This window comes from Athene noctua, chromosome 12 (genome assembly GCF_965140245.1).
Source record: "Athene noctua chromosome 12, bAthNoc1.hap1.1, whole genome shotgun sequence".
NCBI lineage: Eukaryota > Metazoa > Chordata > Aves > Strigiformes > Strigidae > Athene > Athene noctua.
Genome location: NC_134048.1, coordinates 18,411,074 through 18,431,097, shown reverse-complemented (window position 1 = coordinate 18,431,097; position 20,024 = coordinate 18,411,074). Strand labels below are relative to the sequence as shown.

General features: G+C 41.2%; 1 protein-coding gene across 2 annotated transcripts; it reads left to right on the top strand.

Annotated features, from left to right (window-relative positions):
* The first annotated feature begins 61 nt into the window (after window positions 1-61).
* Window positions 62-19,099, top strand: CANX (calnexin). 2 transcript variants are annotated; one of them, XM_074915909.1, is made up of 15 exons: window positions 62-140; window positions 8,214-8,402; window positions 8,876-8,949; window positions 9,462-9,520; window positions 9,867-10,008; window positions 11,304-11,385; window positions 12,808-13,000; window positions 13,915-14,104; window positions 14,843-14,956; window positions 15,446-15,602; window positions 15,925-16,140; window positions 16,549-16,668; window positions 16,779-16,917; window positions 17,068-17,159; window positions 17,756-19,099. In XM_074915909.1, the coding sequence occupies exons 2-15, from the start codon at window positions 8,217-8,219 to the stop codon at window positions 17,807-17,809; spliced, it is 1,818 nt and encodes a 605-aa protein (XP_074772010.1). In that variant the 5' UTR covers window positions 62-140; window positions 8,214-8,216; the 3' UTR covers window positions 17,810-19,099. The 2 variants fall into 2 exon arrangements, with proteins under 2 accessions (XP_074772010.1, XP_074772011.1); XM_074915910.1 differs by lacking the exon at window positions 62-140 and adding an exon at window positions 157-193.
* The last annotated feature ends 925 nt before the right edge of the window (window positions 19,100-20,024 follow it).

Genomic DNA, 20,024 nt, shown 5'->3' with positions numbered 1-20,024 from the left:
TCTGCCGGCGGGGCGGGCGGGCGGGCGCGCTCTCCGCCAATGGGAGAGGCGAAGCCAGGTGGGCCGGGGGCGGGGCTGGCGCGCGGTAGATAGGCGGGCGGCGACGGCGGCGGCGCTGGGCGCGGGGACACGTGACGGAGGTGAGGGGAGCCGGGGGCGGCGGCGGCGGCCGGGGGCGCGCGGGGCCGTGGGGGTGAGTGCGGTGTCCGTCTGTCCGTCCCCCCCCCCGTTACGGCCGGGGCAGCTCCGCGACCAGCGGGGTGGGAGAAGTGGGGAGCGGGCCCGCCGCGAGGCATGCCGGGGGATTGGCGGGGTGAGGCGGTGGGCGCAGCTCGGGGGAGCGGAGCCTGCCGGAGGGCGAGCGGCGGGCAGGGCCCGGCGGGGCGGCGAGATGCTGCCGGGCCTTGGGTGTGGTGGGCGGCGGGGGGGCTGTGCGCGCGCCGTGGGGCGGGGAGGGGGGTCCCTCGGGGGTAGGGGGAGATGGGGGCTCACGGGGGCCGGGGCGAGAGGGGCGGCCGTGCCTGGGGAGGCCATGTGGTGGTGGGGGGTTATGGGGCTGCTGCAGGAGCCGCCGGTGCCCGCTCGGCCCCTGTAGGCCTCTGAGAGGCCTGGCGGGGATCGGCGGGTCTTCTGGTAAGTTCCGGGACCTCTGGGCTGTGGAGCGGCGTGTGGCAGGGCCGCGGCTGCAGCGGGGCTGGTGGGGCGCTTGGTTGCCCCCCCCCTCCATAGGATGGGACGGTGAGCGGTTGCTGAGGGGGAGGGAGGCAGGTGTGGGTCGCGGGTGGATGTGGGTTGGCGTGTGATTTGGGTTTGATGTGGCTTCTTGTTCTAATGCCGGCTGCTAACGCATGGAAATAAATAGTCTTGAGCTACCTAAAAATGCTCACCATGGATAGGAAGCCCTGCAGAGCTAGAAGAGGAGGTGGGTGTGGAACACGGCGTGTGGCCTGGTTGGGGCTGTGCGAGGGGAAGTAGAAGTCTCTGGAAAAGGGAGAGTTCAAGGCACAGAACTGGAGGCCCAACAGGTGGGGAAGATGTGGTAATCGAATGGTGAGGGAGGCCAAAGGTGAAATATGGACGAGGACACTCCAGCAGCCAGGTCTGAGAATTTTGGGGACTTACACGCATTCTTTGATTTTTACCACCCAAATATAATTTCTGTTGGGTGTCTTCAAAATAATGTATAAATGACATCTCAGCTCTTATTTTTGGCTGAGTATTTGTGTGCTTTTAAAACAAAAAAACACCACACCTTTGAATTAAAGAATGCATAGCCTGCTGCTTTCTTGTCTGTACTGATTCTGAAGAGCGAACTTTCACATGTAGTTTTGTGGTTAAGAACTTTCTAGGCTGTAGAAAGAGCCACTGCAGAAGATTTGGTTGTGAAGGAAAGCGGACATGTATTAATAGTAGTAGTATTAATGGTAAAGGTCCAGACTTCATTAGTGTAATTAATTCTGCAGCATTTCTGCTGAGCATCTTGGAAGACTCTTTTGGGAACTTATTTAGAGTATGTTAGATGTCTGAAAAATAGTCTCTAGGAGTGTAATGTATTTCTAAATTCAGTATGTTTACTTAACGTCAAGTAAGCATAGCTGGCACACAGGTTTTATGGGACATTTTACTCACTGTGGTTTGGGTTGTTGCTAAAATATTGCAAGGAGACAGTGGAACTATAATAATGTATGAGATAATACAGATAAAATACTGGCTAAATGCAGGTTGAAGTATGGGCACTCTAATGCACTTCAAATGACTTCCAAAACCTCCTTACTGTTGATTTGCTCATATTACATGGGCTTATCCAAAACACTTCACAAAACTAGGAAAAGCTTTGAGTTAAATCTTGTGTTTATTAAGTATCAGTATTTCTAGTTTAAAAATTATGAAAGGAATACTTGTACAATTCAGACAACATCACAAGCTGTGTATAAGATGGAAACTGCTTTCTGGTATCAGCTGCTCCCCTATGAAGGGAAGCCTGACGCAAGACAGTCAGAAAGCTTGCAGCTTCTGTTAGATTATCCTCTCATTTGATGTGCTGCAACACTTCCCCCTAAGTAAATGAATAAATCCTTTACTGAGAATACACTGTGACTTGTACTTAGCCCTACCTTTTACTTCCCTTCCTGGCCTTTCATTTTCCTGCATTTTCCTACATTTATAGTAATGATCATGGTGGCAGCCTGTTCTTGCTAGAATCAATTCTGTAGCAGGGCAACTTGAATTGAATTCTAGGCATGATGGCCTAAAAGATCTTGGGGCACCTCCAGATCTTCCCCCCCACAATGTAATTTCCCCTAGCAGCTCATCTGTTTTATGGTCAAAAGGCCTTGTAGTTCTGTCTTTGCCCTCCAAGGACTTCCAGTTTTGCGGGAATGATCTCTTTGCTGACAAACAGTACACAGTGTTTTCTCCTTTACTGTATCTGCACTGTTGTACATTATTTTTAGGAACTGGCATATTTTAAATTCTTATTAAAAACAAGCTTTGTTGCTGTTGCCTTTCACACCTAATCTCTTGTCTGGTTTGTGCTCCTTAGAACCCAAACAGAAGGCAGCTTTTTCTGTGGGGCTGTTTGGCTAATTCTTTCAAGGAGACTTGTCTTAAATCTTATGTAGCAGTGTAGCCTAGCCACCCTCTCCTTTAAAAAAAAAAAAAAAGAAAAAGAGGGAGGGGGAGCAGCAGCAAGCCACCCCCACACAGAGCTCCTGCCTGTGGCCTGTTGTAAGCAAGGTGGTCTTTGCTCAGCCTTGTCTGCTGTTCATTGAGTTAGTGTTACAGGCAGAATCTCTACAATGCTGGAAGTTGTCTAGCAGCAAAACTAAGCATTTAAGTGGAGAAAGTGTTGTCTGCATATATATGAACATGATTTTATTATATCCCTTTTAGAGGGGTGGTGAGGTAATGCACTGGTTGCTGAAATTACAGTGTTTGGCCACACAGTTGTTCAGCTTTGCCATAGAGTGTTGATCTCCCAAGTCTGCCTAAAGACAGGTCTGTCTTAGACAAGTGCAGGTGACAGAACTGCACTTGATACATTAAGCTGACTCTGCTGCCAACAGCTTTATTTCCTTTATCCTTGGCTACTTTATCTCCCAGTACTTTCACTTGTCCTGCTACAATTCTTCTTGCCATTACATGCTGGGTTGAACTGGGGTATTGATTCAGAGTTAAAATAACACGGCAGAAGGACTTCGAGCCATCTTAAACCAGATGCTAGTTCATCATGAGACTGTGTAAACAGTTACCCTGGCACCGCAGAGGAGCCAGGATGTGGAAGGTGGAGGGACTGTGAGATGTAGAAGAGATATCTATCCTCTGCTCTTCAGTAGTTATGACTTTTAGAAACTAGTGGACTACCAGGTAGGGTAGTCAAGCCTTTGTTCAGAAACAACAACAGAATCTTAGAGGGGAAAATGGGTATCTGTGTCTCAGGCTTTCTGTTTTTGTCTCCTTGTATTATTTCTGTGTTGTGATGAATTCTTTACTTTTGTGTCTTTAAATTTTTTTCTTCCATAATTCTTGCATTGCAGAGGATGCATTGTGCTTGTTTTTACTGGTGTGCTTCCACTGTAAATACCATACTGAAATCCAGTACTTGGAGCACAGGGCTTTGCTAGTAAATTTTGCTCTTCCTATACTTAAGTCATTCAGCTGTCACTTCAGATGCTGCTGAAATAGAAACCACTGATGCTCTTCCAGTTAAATTGCTGAGGTGTAGTTCACAGTAAGTGACATTTTTAATAAGACCCATTTCATCTGACACTTAATTCTTAAAAAAATAAGTATTAAACTAGATAGCCAGTAGCAATTCAAATGTAGTTATACATTCTGAAATATGCAGTGTTAAGAACTGGCTTGATGAACCATTCAAATAGATTAGTAACCAAGGAGATGATTAAACTGGTTTTGCAGGCTCTGGTCTGTCAGGGAAGTTACTTTCTAAATAGTATGTTCTGGAAGTATGATAGCAAAGGACTTAAACATCCTTAGTGTGGGCCCTTTGACTGTCTGTCCTTCCCCAGGGTGTGTATGTTAGAAGATGGTGACAGCTATCTGCTGTATTGGGTCAAGTGTTTCCAGTGTCATGCCAATAATTAATAATAACTTTCCCTTTATGCCCAGGGAAAAGGGAATTCTAAATAATAAATCTCTGAAGCTACATGACTTCCTTGAAAGCCTCGAAATCCAAAGGTGGCAATCACTTAGCCCTTCATTTTAAGAGTGCCACTTCTATGGCAAGAAGCTGATGTGTCTCTGAATCTCACTCCAATTTGGTTTAGTCTTTACTTTTTACAAGTAAAGTCTGTGTAGTGCAGCTGTTCCAGGAGTTTTCAGTGCTCTGCTAGAGCTCCTGTAAGTTCCAGGGGAAAATGCTTCAGCCTTTTGACAATCAGGTGAACAGTGCTTAAATGTCAGCTATAAATTTTCTAATGTGGAAGCTGTCTGTGGATGGATGTGCAGACAGAGAACAAGTGATTTGTTAGCCCTGGCAGTCTCAAAGTCTTTTCCTAGTTAGTTCTTTGGCATTATCTTGCAGTAGTCTTCCCTTTGATCCAAGTGGTGTGCCAGTGTCTATAAGTGTCTAAAGACCTTATAAAAAAAAAAGAAAAGGAGATGAAGTTTTAGTCATCTCTTTTCTTGAAACGTTGTTATGGTGAAAATGAGGGTTGCAGTGAAGTAGAATGGAGACGTCAGAAGCTCTTGCCCATTATGAAAGAGTTCCTTTGTTAAAGGCTTTTGGCAGTTGCATGATCAGAAATACACTAACCTTCAGAAATATTACACAGTTAAACCTAAAGAAGGGAAGTACAGGCAGAGTAAAAAATGGCTAATGATGATAATTGCTTGGAAATTGGACACTTCTTCAAGGGAGAAATCTGGTCATAATAGAGTAGGTGGCCATGTGTCTGAAGGTTAGGCTACATTTTAGGTGACTAATTGAACACCTGTAGTTGCCAGCAACTTAAAGCTCCACTGAAAAGTTGGTTTATGCCTGCTCTGTATAAAACCTGCGTTTCTTCTATCTCCCCCTGCCCTCCCTTTCTGTCTTGTATTTAGGAATAACCTAATTTACTAGGACATAATCATGTTTATGTTGTGTCCCTAAGGACTGTGTGAAGTTGAAATTTTCTCCTGTAGCAGTACATCCATTATGGCTAGAAGTAGCTTTTTAAATATCAAAAACGTGCACTTCACTTAAATTGCTCTACTGAGAACATTGTGTCTTTTATAATTTAGTTAGTTTGCATATTGTTACAGATTAACAGAATAAAGAGCTTGGCATGACAACTGGCAGCTGCAGGAGATGCTACCAGCCTGTACTCAAGGTGTGTGAATGGTAGCTTATGTTGAATTTGGGATTGATTTAATATGTAGGAGGTGTCCTAAACAGCTTTCGGTAGGGATATAAACTTGTGAATACTGCTTGCCAACGATTATTAAGAGACAAGGACACAAAACTGGATTAGCTTCTCTTCATGCTTTTAGCTTTCTTGTTTTTGGGAGTAAAAAATAAGCTTGCTTGGGAACTTGAACAGATAGTACTTTGAAATGATGTTCAATGAGGCCTCAAATTCAGACAGAGCATTAACTGATAAATATAGACCTCCACAGATAGCTGTGGTTGTATGGGGAGCACAGATGTGCAGAGTGGCACAGCTTCTGTCCCTGCTGTATGGGTCACTGCTAGAATTGTCTGGCTTCACTGGGATGTTTTGATGGAAGAATTTTTGGAGAAACTGCAGTATGAGGCTGTGTGGCTTTGCCACTTACGTGGTAGCATTTACAGAAGTCCATGTGATGCTGGTAAATATTTCTGAAGGGTTGTAGTTGGGGTGGGATTGTGAAGTAGGTAATTATTACATATGGAGTCAGTACTGACATGAAAGTTGGGTGGGGGATAATGTAATTATTTTGCCACAACTTTATTGCTGGTTGGCTAGTGGTGAAATTATTTAAGGGATTACTTGTGTGCTAAGTCATTAATATCCTTTGCACAGGCTTGGGAGGAGGTGTGCAGAAACTCCTTCCTCTCAGGAGGAGAGGATTGGTTTATTTTTAACCTTGCTATATTTTTAAGATTAATTTCCTCACATTGCTTTCCAAATCCTGAAGTGGTCATTCTATCTGCATAATATAATTTGAAAGCAGTTATAAAACTTAGGGTAGAATCTTCCTGAACTTAGCTCTGTTAAAAATATATTTGGTGAGGCCCTGTTAAGTCAAGACAAGATTCAACCCTTCCCTTGGAAAGGTGTCCCTGTGCCATCTCATCTGTAGTTGCTTCAGTCACACAGGACACATCTAGAGCTCTAAAGATCACTTTTTCAAATGATGTTTCAGGCCTTTGCTTTCTGTACTGTTTTTATGCTGGTGGGCATGAGTTTATTTAGAGAACATGCCATCTGCGCAAGAGGAACTTGGACTTCCAAGGGTACGAATGTTTGCTTGACAGTTTCCTTTGCTTGGTTTTGTATTGTGGTTCCCATGTTAGTAGGAAGAGCTACGAGCTGCTATGAGGTCTCTAATTGTTCTCAATTTTGGCTGTACACTGTGCATTAAGCAAACAAGCTTTGCCATAGGTAACGACACCTGAAAGGGTTTTTTTGTCAGCTCTTCATGATGTGGACGGTGTCCTTTTAGCTCAGAGGTGTTTTGGTGCGGTTGCCTGAACTGTGAGGGGGAGGGTTGTGAGCGTGCATTTAGACCATAATCCTCAAGGCCATCACTATTGTTAGAAAACTGGCTGCAATTGCATGTTGCTGTAGTGACAAACTGGACGTGACCTCAGCACAAGTCTTTAAAATACGGTTTTGTTGTCGTTGTAAAACATCCCCTCTGTCATTAGAAGTAAGTTAAAGAATAATCCAAGAACGGTAGATGTGGTATGCAACGTATTTTTGGAATATTGCATATTGCTGATAAGCCTTTAAAACTGTAAATTCTTTTAGTTGCCTAAGCATGCTTTGGAAAGTTGAAAGTTTGCTTTCTAGCCTGATCTTACGCCACTACAGGCACTATTATCTCTGCTTGAGTTATGTTTCTGAGTCTACAGGGCTATGGCCTGAGGCAGGAGCACAAGGGAAGGAGGGGATGTTTGGTTTTATACTTGCTTTCAAAAAGTATTAGTCTCAATTGTAACTTGGGTTTTGGAAGAAAAATTTGGTATGTGATTCAAAGGAGAAAAGGTGAGCAAGGCACAGGCTGTTCTTGTGGGGGTTTTTTTGGCAGATAAAACTGAGCGGCATGCTAGGAGTGTTGACTTCTGTATCAGCCTAAAGGTGCAGTGATCATTTTGTTTTTCTAGCAAGAAAGTCAAATTGAAACCTGTTTTACTTACAAGATCGTTTGAGCTATGGCTTGCTGAGGCCTACCATCTTTTAGGTGTGACAACATGCTGGGCACCTTAGAAGTTAGATGTAGTGTGATATTTTAATTCTGTAAAGCCTCTGTTAACAGGTACTTTTTGGTCATCCTGTTAAATTAGAGATCAAAAGAGGGAAATTAAACCAACTGTCTGTTAAATAGTAAGAGATTTTCTGTTGAGTCTGCATCAGTAGCCTCAGCTGCTTAGACATCTGCTAGTAGTATCAGACTGTTGGCAGTAATTCCAAAATAAAACCTGTGGAAGAGGACTGATGAATGAAAATGCCAATGTTCCACAGTTGAAAGGACAAAAAAAATATTGAACAGGAGATAGAGGAGTGATTACTCCATAGGTTACTCTCTGCTTGAAAGAGCTAGCTAATTGTATTTCAATTCCTGAACTGAATGGAAATTTCAGTTTCTGCATGGTGTATTTAAGGTCCTTCGTAAGCAGGAAATAGGTTTTCCGTTCAGGCTTTTGTAGGTTATGTAGGTTGTGGTGTTGTGTACATGTCTGCTGTTCTGCTTGTGGACTGTGGCAGTGTAAGAGCAAAATTATGACACTTTGCATCATGATCTGCAGAACTTGCACGCGTGGTCCTCCACTCAGTTGATGTCTGTTGTATCGCGTACTTCAGCTTTATTATGTTGTATTCCTCTCCGTCTTTTAGAGCTGTCTCAACCAGCCAGATGCAGTAACAGCTGAAAAGAGAAGTTTGTGCTTTTTTCAGTGGTATGACTAGGCACTTCACCTGTTGTCTTAGATGCCTGGTTTTGTTCCAAGAAGCAATGCTTTGCCCTGTGTGCAGTGCTGGCTTGACCTCTTTCCCTTATTTACTCAGATCATGGAGCTGAAATGGCTACTGTATGTGACCCTGCTCGCTCTTGGGACTCTTGCTGTCCAGGCACATGATATGGATGATGACAATGATGGTGATGATGTAGTTGATATTGAGGATGATTTGGATGATGGCACTGAGGAGGTGGAAGAGTCAAAGCCTGAAACGAGCACTCCTCCTCCAGCTCCAAAGGTTTGGCATGAATTTTTTTTTTAAAAATTGAATTACTGCTTGTGTTGTGGTTAATATGAGTCTGATCAGAATTGTCTTTACTTTGGTAACATTTAATATGTTGTGGTGTTATTAAAGATGTTATCTGGGAGTAGGGCTTGGAATTAAATTTAGTTGCTTTGTTCCTATTCTCATGTACCCCACGTTCTTCCTGGAGAGTTAGATCGACCCTTGAAATCTGTGATGTGACTATCAGGAATATCAGGAAGCTAATGCTTCCAACTAGATAGATACTTCAGTTTTAGTGGCAGACAAGAGCACAATGGCTTGGCACAAGCAGCAATATTTACTTAACTTCTGTATTTATGCTGCAAGGGTGTTCCAGGTAAGCTCTACTCAAGTGTAGAGGAGGAATGTGAGCTGTATATGCCTGTATTTCTTCAGAGTAGAGAATGTGCCTTGAAAGGTGCATAAATGCCTCTCTTCTCCAATAGGTTACCTACAGGCCCCCAGTCCCAACTGGTGATGTGTATTTTGCGGAGTCCTTTGACAAAGGAACTCTGGATGGGTGAGTATAATCTGAAGGATGATTCAGTATAGCAAAGAATTAAAAATTTTTGTGAAATGCAATGAAACCCTCTCTAGAGCTTGTGTTACTCAAAATTGAATCAAAGGGCAGTGGTTGGTGAGGATTACAGCAGTGTGACTATATGAGGCTGGCTGTTAAGGTGCTGAGCTAAACTAGTATTTCCTCAAGTTCCAGTAACAAGGGGGAGGTGAGCCATACATGTGTAATGTTTCAGTCCTCATCTGGCCTTTTACTCCAGTAACGTGAGGATGGTGAGGTACTACTTCTTCTTTTTTACAAAAGCAAGACACTGCAGCCATGATCCTGCTTTCGGGTTGGGGTGGGAAGTGGTAAATGCAGAAGGCTTTGCAGGCTTGGGGAAAGAACTCGGGGGATCCAGACACTGGGATGTACTCAGGACAGCAAGGGCTGTCATCTTATAATGGCAGAATTTTTAGTGGGGGGGGGGAAAAAAAGTATGGTTTTCCAACCATTGGATGTCTGTCTTCTAGATGGATCCTTTCCAGAGCTAAAAAAGATGATACGGATGATGAAATTGCCAAATATGATGGTGAGTCCAACCCAGGTTTTGGATGATAGAAGTTTCTCATGTCTTTTGTCATAACTGAAGAAGAGGTGCAAGTCCTTATTTTCTGTTTCCCGGTTAAAATTATATTCACTGAAGAGAATGGGAGGGGTGTTTGTATACCTGGCTAACAATATAAAGTGTAGTTTTGATTCAGACAAAATATCCTCATGGAGATTTTAAAATAGCTTTGTGAAGTTGTTATGCTAGTAACTTGATAATGTACCCTGTAGAGTGTTATTGCAGATTGCTGACTGTTCTTGTTCAAAATTGGGCTAAACAAAGATTGTCTTGAACAAGTTTTGATAACATTTGGTTAATTTTTCTGCAGGTAAATGGGAAGTCCAAGACATGAAGGACACTAAGCTTCCAGGAGACAAAGGGCTTGTATTGGTAACTCGAGCCAAGCACCATGCAATTTCATCCAAACTTTCAAAGCCTTTTGTATTTGATACTAAACCCCTTATTATACAGTAAGTAAAGGATAACTTAGTGTTCTTGTCTTTCAAGGATGACATGATAGCAGGCTGAGGTTAATTCTGTAACTGAGCTTTTGTTGACTGGGGGTCTAGATGACACAAGATGCTGTAACCTATTATTATGCTGTTTAAGAGCAAAATAGCAATCCGGACTTTCAAAATGGGAGGTTAGGAACAGCATGGATCCCTCTGAATCTTTAAAAGTAAAGAAATCTATGAAAACTAGACTTGGTAACCTGTCTTGGGACTTCATTTCACTTGGTTTAATTGTAGTAATGAGGTCAGGCAACTGACTGTTCTACTGCTAATTGTGAAAGTCCTTAGCCTTTTGTACAAAAGCTGGTCTGTATGTAGGTCAGTGCAGTTCCTTACACAGTAAACTGCCCCCTGTTTCCAAGGTGGAGTGGACAGTGTGGTAGAGATGCACTCATTTCCTCCTTCCTTTGTCTTAGTTCACCTGTCATGGAAGATAAACAACTTGCCTAGCTCTGGCCATGACTGATGTTGAAGAATCTACTTGCATGTTAGACTAGCAAGTCAGGAGAGAAAAAAGCAATCCTTCAGTGAGAACAGTTAAATTGTGGATTATTACCTACTTTATCGGTGTTAAACAAAGAGTAAGCCAATTCATGTTTGCTCAAGATAATGAACTGGCCACTTTACTTTGCATGACTGTTTAGTTTTGGCTCAAAAATACAAGGCTAAAAATAAATCCCAGTGGTCATCCACTCCAGCTGCTGGCATTGAGAGGATCAAGCATACTTAGCCTATTCCTGACAGAGATGTTTTGCCTTTTTCAGACTCCTTGGCATCCCTAAATATACTGTTGTATGCTTATAACCCTAAAGGGGCTTTTTCTAGGATTCAATTGTTGTTGCTTTGATAGTCTTGAAAATTGAGTTGTCTGTATGCTGTAGTAGGTGTGGGAAATATAATTGGCTTGCCTTAAGCTCTGTTGCAGTGTCTTACATACTGGAAAGTTTCTTCTTCCTTCTCCCTCCTTCTAGATCATAACCTTCTAGACCAGTGCTCAACTCCTTTAATCTTTTCTGTCAGATAATCTTCTAAATCCTCAATTTTTCTTGTTTCTCAGGCCCTTATGAATATTTGTTTAGTCCTTAGAGTGCAGTTTGTATTTTAAATATTCACTGGGCATGTGATTTAAAGCATAAAACAACAAAACAGTCTTACTCTTAATTTGTATTTGAAAATTGTAATTGTGTATTAGAGAAGTGATTTTTCCTCATGTGTAACACACTCTTCCCTTCTCTGTCCAAAACTAAAATTAGGTATGAAGTAAATTTCCAAAATGGAATAGAATGTGGTGGGGCCTATGTGAAATTGCTTTCAAAAACTCCTGAATTGAACTTGGTGAGTAATGCAGCCACTTTGAGTATTAACTGTGAAAGAAAGGGTTTTTAAAATTTTGATTCTTCCTGCAGAAGAAGGGCAGTGGGACATATTTAGGGCCTGATCACCAAAGTACTTTGCACTCAGCAGTCTCCCACCGTTAGATGGAGAGGATAAATAACTGAAATCTTTTGGCCTCTTGAGTGAGAACTCTGGAGTTCTCTAGTAGCTGAGCAGTTCCAGACCTTTGCTAAAGTCTGCAATACTTCAGATTTCCCTAGGTTCTAGGACCACAGAGGAGGTATTTTATGAGAGTAGCCACTGTATGAGGAGAAACCCTTTCAGGAAGCTGTTGCACAGGAGGATGATTCCATATTTCATCCTCTAAAACAGACTAATGTGTATAACTTGACATGTGAACCCACTTGTGAGTTACTGGGTATATTTAAAAAAAAAAGTCTTGAGAGGTTGGACTGGATACAACCTTAGATGTTCAGCTGCATGCACGAGCTATATAGAACCATTATTTTCAGAAATGGCCCTCGAATGCATTGTCGAAGGAGTGTGGTCAAGGGAAGAGACAATTCTACAACTCCTAAGGATAAAGAATCACTTTCTCTCCTCTTCATTTTACCCATCTAAAGTGGTTTAGCCTATTCAGACAAAGCTTGACTGCTGATTCACCTTGCATAGGCTTTTGTATCCTATGGGTTGTCTTTAGCCAGCTTCCTAGACTCTGTTTTATGACTTCTTACCCATCCTTCTCCTTTCCTTCTGCAGTCCTACTGGAGTTGTATTATTAATACAGATTCCAAAATACTAAAAAAAGAAAAAAACCCAAAACAATCCAGGACACCCAAAAGACTGCTTGGCTGTCTCACCAGTTTCATATGCATTGAATTTTAAGATACATTAGCAAGAACAAATAGACTTGCTTGCGGTGTTCAATGGTGAGATTATTATATCCAGTTAGCTCTCAGATTGAGACAGTACACCAGTTTAAAAGTGAGGCCAAGTTGTGTTTAGTTTACACACTTATAATGCTGCTTATCACTGTGTGTGAAAGAAGCTCACTGAATTAGCAAGTCATTCATTATTACCAGTAACTGATACTTCTATACTGATAGCTTTTAAAATCCTTTATCGTAATGTACCAATATACTTAAACATTGCGGTTGTCACTCACACTTATCTTTTTGATAACACTTGAATAGCTGTTGTTTTCCATCTGGAAAGTAGAGACCAAAGGTGCAAAACCAAGTAGCTGGGATAGTTCTGGTGTTTTTTCAGAGGCTTGTAATCCTCCTACAAGCTTTAGTGTGGGTATTTCATGGACTTGATATCCAAGTTGCAGAATAATTTCTAATGAATTGGGAGTTCTTATGCCAGCCAGTGACTTGTATTTCAAAATAATGGAATTACATTTTTGCATTGTTTTTAAAGGATCAGTTCCATGACAAAACTCCATATACAATCATGTTTGGCCCTGACAAATGTGGAGAGGACTATAAATTGCACTTCATCTTCCGGCACAAAAACCCCAAGACTGGCAAATATGAGGAGAAGCATGCAAAGCGTCCAGACGCAGACCTGAAGACTTACTTTACTGATAAGAAGACCCATCTTTATACTCTGGGTACGGTGACTTAACTATGCATGCTAATAACTACTACTGAGTCTCCTGAATCAAAAGCTCTTAAAATGAGCCAGATGAACAGCTGAGTATTTGTGTCAACACACCATACAACTGAAGACCACTTTAAAGCTCTGAATGCAAAAACTGATCTTATACAACAGCTTACAGAATTCTTGCTTGCAGGAAGTCTTGATTCATGTAAGAAAGGTCATGAGACCTTGAACTTAATAGTTAAAGGAGAACTGAATTTCAGAGCAGTCATGAGTAACTTGATAGGCTAAGTATATCCAAAATAATTTTCAGCATTTGTAAACTGCTTGACTGCTGCCCCCCAGTAATTTGGGGTATACAACGCTTTAGATCTAGAGGGATAGTCTTTTTTCTTGCTGCTTTCATAGTGCCAGACAAGCTCAGTGGTTCCTGAAGTACAGTGTGTGGTCTGGTATATTAGCTATGACTAAAATCCTTCAGGGAGTATTCAGGAGGGTCTCTCTAGCTTTTCCTAATACAGAGGCAGCAGTGGGTAAAGGAGTGAGATTAAAATCCTGAGAGTCAGTAATAGGGAGTCTTATGCTTGAATAGAATGTAAATACATACATTCTTACTGCTAAAGCAATACTTTGTGTGCCAAAGACAACTTGGTGTGGTAACTGGTAAACCATGCCAGAAGCTTCTCTGTGCTTTTAGCATATTTAAAGTAGGACTCCTGCAATGGGTCTTGTCACCAGGTGAGATGTGTACATCATCACTAGTTAAACTTTGGCATAAGGAGAAAGGTTCTTAATTCTTTAAGTGCTGAGTAGGTGGTAGCTTGGATTGCTGAAGTTTTAGTTGTACAGTGGGGATGAGGAATGCTTTTTGATGCATATTTTCTATCATATATGTAATGGCTACATCAACTCTTTTCCTTACAGTCTTGAATCCTGATAATAGTTTTGAAATACTGGTTGATCAAACAGTTGTCAACAGTGGGAATTTGCTAAATGATATGTCTCCTCCCGTGAATCCACCTCGAGAGATTGAGGACCCGAATGACCAGAAGCCTGAGGACTGGGATGAGAGACCAAAAATCCCAGACCCAGATGCTGTTAAACCAGATGACTGGTAAGTTGTTGGAGGGGTGGAATTGAGGGAGGCTTTAGCCTAATAACTTGGTCCTGATCAAAAAGTCTCTCTCAGATGACTTTATAGAAGGTTTTGAGTCTCACTCTTAAAATCAAATTGCAATCAGTTTAGGCATCTGAGCAGCAGTTTGGTAGACAAAGGCAGACAGGATCCATGTCCTCTGGGAATTACTGTTTAGTGCTCCTGTTACTGTGCTGGCCACAGATAAAGGCTTTAGTGAAACAGCTATGCTAGCAGGTGCTTTCATCCTTGATGAGATCAAAAGATGAGCTGCAGAAGGTATAACTAAGATGTTTGTGGTTGTTTGTATAATGCATAGCTACAATTGACTGAAATCTGACATCCTAAATCAGAAAGTGATACTGGGTTTCTGTCTTTGAACCTATGCTTTGTCAACCATGGACTCAATTTTAAGTTCAAATGTGTGCTTGCAGCAACCACTGAGATACAGGATTTGCTGTAATATGCCCTTTCTGGGTTGGTTTTATAAAATAAGTAGTATTACCGTACAGTTGGTGCCATGACTGTGCCATGAGGCACATGTGTAAGTAACAGATTGTAAGGCAATTCTGTTCTGAAATCAGGGTGTTACACTTACCTATCAGAAGTGAACCTGGCTGGTTGTCTGGATCGCTGGACTTGTTCAAAGTCTGTAGAATCATGTCTTGGGGTTAAGAACTTTTTATATATTTTGTGTGTTGATATTCTGTTCTCAAGGGATGAGGATGCTCCTGCAAAGATCGCAGATGAAAATGCTGTGAAACCAGAGGGCTGGCTGGATCATGAGCCAGAATATGTAGCAGACCCTGATGCTGAGAAGCCTGAAGATTGGTATGTTTACTGCCTGTTGCACACAACCGTAAATATTTCATGGCTTTGGCTTTTACAAGTATAAGAATAGCTAGTTCATTGTTGCTCACTGACAAATTCATCGATTCAGGCTATCTTGCTTCAAAAGTAGAAGGCAGAGTAGGTCTGAAGGGTCTTGTCCTCTTGAGTTCTCTGTGCACTTTTCAACTCTTCTGTGGTTGTAAGATGAGCAGGGCAGGGATGCTCATCTTGTAGTTGTGCCATACTTGGAAGGGGTGGTGGGAGAGGCTGTGCTCAGGGACTGTTTTTTTGTTGAGCTTCTGTGCTTCCAGGCTACTGGAAATCCTCATTCCTTCTCTGGTGTCTTTATCTACATACCTATGCTATACAAAGTTTCAGTATCTCCATTTTATGGTGTGAATTTTAATTTTTCCAGAAATCAGACACTGTTTAAGTTTTACTCTGTATAGTGGCAAGAGTGAGACTTCAAAGCTGAATTTCCCTTTTTAGGGATGAGGATATGGATGGAGAATGGGAGGCACCTCAGATTGCAAATCCTAAATGTGAGACAGCCCCTGGCTGTGGTACCTGGCAGAGACCAATGATTGACAATCCAAACTACAAAGGCAAATGGAAGCCTCCTATGATTGATAACGTGAACTATCAGGTTGGTGTTTTTGTTGCTTAAACCACTAGCCAATGCATCATTTCTCTACAAAAAGCAGAATGATTTAGACTGAGCAGGTGTAATTAAGAATACAAATACTGTCATGATTGTACTGTGTTTCAAGTAGATAAATTCAAAGTGCTTTCTTGGCTTGGCTTTGCTTCTTAGCACAAATGAAAATTAATTCCCAAAACCTGACAAGTTGCACCCATAGACATTGTAATTAAGTGGAATGGATTTGTCTTTCTCTCTGTTCAAAATAGACTGAAAACTAGAAATCGTATTATAGCAGGTGAGGTTGAATGTCTTTATTTTTCATTAGGGTATCTGGAAACCTAGGAAGATCCCAAACCCAGATTTCTTTGAAGACTTTGAACCTTTCAAGATGACTCCTTTCAGTGCTGTGGGACTTGAGCTATGGTCAATGACTTCTGACATCTTTTTTGACAACTTCATCATCTGTACAGAAAGAGCCGTGGCTGATGATTGGGCCAGTGATGGATGGGGGCTGAAAAAGGCAGCTGATGGTGCTGCAGAGGTGAGAAATAAAGGTTTAATTGTGTGCTTCTGTCTGGAACGGTAGGAGCATTGCTGCTGTTCTCTCCCACACTTTTATCAATACATACCTATATGTACCAAGGCTAAGGGTTATGCTAAACCAGATTGGAACCTCAGTCCCTGATTATAACATGGTAATGGTTGCTATAAGTAGCAACAAGTACTCACTGCTCTTCTGTGAGGTTTTTGCTCTGACAACTGGACTGTTAACTTTAGCCTGATTCTTAATTTGTAAACTATGGAAAAAAGTACTTGTGCAAGTTAACTCTGTATTTCATACCTCAAAAAAGTTAGTTACATAAAACCTATTTGAAAAATCCATAGCTTATGCTTAACTGCTACAGCTTGCTGTATGGGATGAAATTTGACAGCTCTTCTTGTCTTACAGCCTGGTGTTGTGGGCCAGATGATGGCAGCTGCTGAAGAGCGTCCCTGGCTTTGGGTAGTCTACATCCTCACTGTGGCTTTGCCAGTGTTCCTGGTTGTCCTTTTCTGCTGTTCTGGGAAGGTATGCATTTCCTCTGCTATTAAGTAGTGTAATGTTTAAAAAGAGATTCAGCAAAATGTGCCTTAATGTCAGAAATAATTGCCTGGTTTTGACACTTTTTTTTTTTTTAGAAACAGCCAAGTGCTGCAGAATACAAAAAGACTGATGCTCCTCAGCCTGATGTGATGGATGAGGAGAAAGAGGAAGAAAAAGACAAAGGGGACAAGGAAGAGGAGGAGGATGAGGAGGAAGCAAATGAGGAAAAGCTAGGTAGGTAACCTAGATAATCTTGAAACAGTTTAAGTTTTGTCTCTGATAGACTAAAACAGCAGGATTGGCAGACATGGAGTAAAGCCAGTGGTGAAATGAACAGAAGTCAGAAATGAGAATGAGATTTTTTTTTTTTTAATTGTCCCTTAGAAGAGAAGCAGAAAAGTGATGCTGATATAGGAAGTGCTAGTCAAGAGGAGGAGGAAGAGGAGGAGGAAGATGACAGGAAACCTGCATCAGAGGTAAGAGTGCGTAATTGTTGGGAGAAGTCTTGTGCATTTTCTCTGTAAGTTGTGTAGAACAAGCCTTACTAGCGTCTTAAGTTAACCTGGTCCATGTGATACTCCTTCCCAGGATCAGAACTTTGAAAAACTTGATCACCCTGCAGAGTAGAAATTGCTGGGGTCAACAGCAGAGCTGAGCACCCTGCTAAAGGCACTCCCATAGACCCTGCACTGGGAGGAGTGGGACTGTGTGGAATGCATCTTCTTGAGGCAACAGGCTTATTCAGCTTTGTGTGCAGTTAGGATGTGACCTCTTAAGTGCTCCACACTGACATAATGGCTGACTTAAAATGAGTGGAGTGTTGCTTGAAGTTAAAGGGATTTTCACAACAGTAGTTGTTGAGTACTCGCAGCAAATAGTGTACATCCACTGTGAAAACAAGAGGATTTGTGCGTTTGCCACGTATAGAAAGGAAGAGTAGTAACAGCAGTAGGTCCTTGCAAAAATTTAATCCTAATGTAGAAGTGAAAGTAGATTATTCTCTGCTGAAAATGTTTCTTAACAGTATTCTTTGATTATTTCCTTCGTGTTTACACAAGTTACTTTCTTGCAGGAGGAGGAAACTGTGAATAGATCACCCAGAAACAGAAAGCCAAGAAAAGATTGAAAAAAAAGTCATAAGAACTTGATCTGTGATGATTTTTTTTTTTTTTCAAACATGGTTCTGGGAGAGGACCTTGGACACCTTACATTGAAACTTGGACAAACCTCAAGATTTCACCATCCACAGGTTCCAGTCACACTATCCAATGTAACGGAGTGTCTAGCAGTAAAATATTTGCAATCATCTGTTTTAAAGAACATCATTCCTGTAGAAAGAATGCATTTAATATAATGGGCTGTGGATTTTGGAATGTAACATAACTAACCTTTTCATTTTTGGTTTTAAATATTCTTTTCTGTTAAAGTAGATTGGTAGAACTTTTCTGGTCTCAAACCTTGGCTTAATTTAATATATTAATTAGTGAAAAATAACAATGAATCTTGAAAGTGCTAGTTGATAAAAATGCAGTTTTATAACTAGTTTTTTTTTACAAATATGTAAATTCCTAAATGCACCAATGTCTTTATATCCCTTAAAATTTGATAATTGTTTAAAGAAAAGTTATCAAAGTGTTTGACAACCCATTTGCCCTCAAAAGAAAAGAAAAATGGGGGGGGGATGTTTGGAAACCAGTAGTGAAACTCTCTAATCAATCAACTTCATTCTTCTGGGGAGAGGGGAAAGAGGAAGAAGGGGTGGAAAGAAGGGAGTTAGTCTGTAGAATATGCATACTGTGCATGGCTAAAGCCCTGTTAAGTGTTGACAAATGATCTAGGATTTGGAGTGGGTCATCTTAATGTGGCATTTAATCCTGCAGACCTTGCAGATAATGGTTTTTGTTAGTTACTGAACTCTTTTTGTAAAGCTAATGGGATGGGGGGGTGGTTGGACTATGTCCCCCTTTCCCCTCTGTTCAGCCATTGATGCTTTCCTCTCTCTGTGACTATACAGCTTTTTCTGAGGGCAGCTTTGCCTCAGTTGCTCAAGTGCTTCATGTTCAGTTCATCGTCAAACTGTTTTTATAGCTAGGCCTACTCCTTTCCAGGGTCCAAACACTGGATAGGACAGTGTCCCATATCCTCTCACTGTTATCACTGTATGTCTACTCCTGTAGAAATGGGGGAGGTAGTCAGGTAGACAAGTTGAGCTTGAGTATTTAAGGGAAAAAAAACAAAAACCAACCAATCAAGATGTCAGTATTGTAGGTGGGGAAGGAGCATGTGGAATATCTTAACTGGTATGTGAAACTGTTTAAGTCTTTTTATCTGCTCTTCATGTAACAAATGCATCCTAAATTATATTGTGAATGTTAGGGAGTTCCAATTCCAGCTGAATAAATTTTTTTTTAAAGCGTTGAGTCTACCATATTATACTGTTTCAAACACTTTTTTTTTTTTGTGGAATGCAGGTGATCACTACAAGAGCATACCTCCTGAGGGTGAAATCTATGTAACTTCATTACACTGTACCAAATATGTTGGCGTTTGGATGTCTATATAGATAAACTTTTGCCTTTTGTTTAGAGTGAAATTAAATGTTCTGAAATTACTCTTGCACTGAATTTAAACACTCCAGTGTTGTTTGGTTATAGGATAGGTATAGTGTGGGGAATAATTCCCAGGGGTTGGGGAGGGAAGAGTGTTCCAACTACCTTGCAAGCAATCTAACCAATTACTAAAAAGACGCTTGTTTTTGAGGGTTTTTTGTAAAACACCTTTTGCTGCCTGTCCTTATGTTGTATCCCTTGGTTGTTGTGTTTGAAATACTAGTGATCACAAATGCATAGCAGGATTTCTTGATCTTTCTGCAGTGTGCAAATAAACTATTGTAAGCAAGATACTGGAAGTAATTTCAGACTTCTGTTGGGAGCTATTGCATGTTTAGAATGCCTTTGCCTGATGAACACCTGGTAAATACTGCTCCTTACTGCGAAAATAGCTTATACTCTGACATGGAAGATGTCATAGCTTAAGCATTGCTACTAGCTTGTTCTCAGGACTGTATTTTTATCAAGGAGCAGCTGCTATTTATGACTAAGTCCTTTGAGATGAAGTATATGTAAATGGTTTCAATTCAGCTAACATTTTGAGCACAACATAAAAAATCTATTAATCTAATGTGTTTTTTATCTTAATATGCAAATTGCCTTAAATTCCTGAACAATTCATGTGCATACATGTTCAAAGCATCAGAAGTGAACTTAAGATCTGCTTTCAGCTTTTAAATAGTATTATATTAAAGCTAACTGTAAATCTACATTTGCTTCTGCTAAATCTGA

Excerpts from the sequence above, each read along its gene's own strand:
- CANX (XM_074915909.1), top strand. The coding sequence starts at position 8,217 with ATGGAGCTGAAATGGCTACTGTATGTGACCCTGCTCGCTCTTGGGACT. Across the intron at positions 11,386-12,807 it reads AAACTCCTGAATTGAACTTG|GATCAGTTCCATGACAAAAC; the intron begins GTGAGTAATGCA and ends TTGTTTTTAAAG. Across the intron at positions 13,001-13,914 it reads GACCCATCTTTATACTCTGG|TCTTGAATCCTGATAATAGT; the intron begins GTACGGTGACTT and ends TTTTCCTTACAG.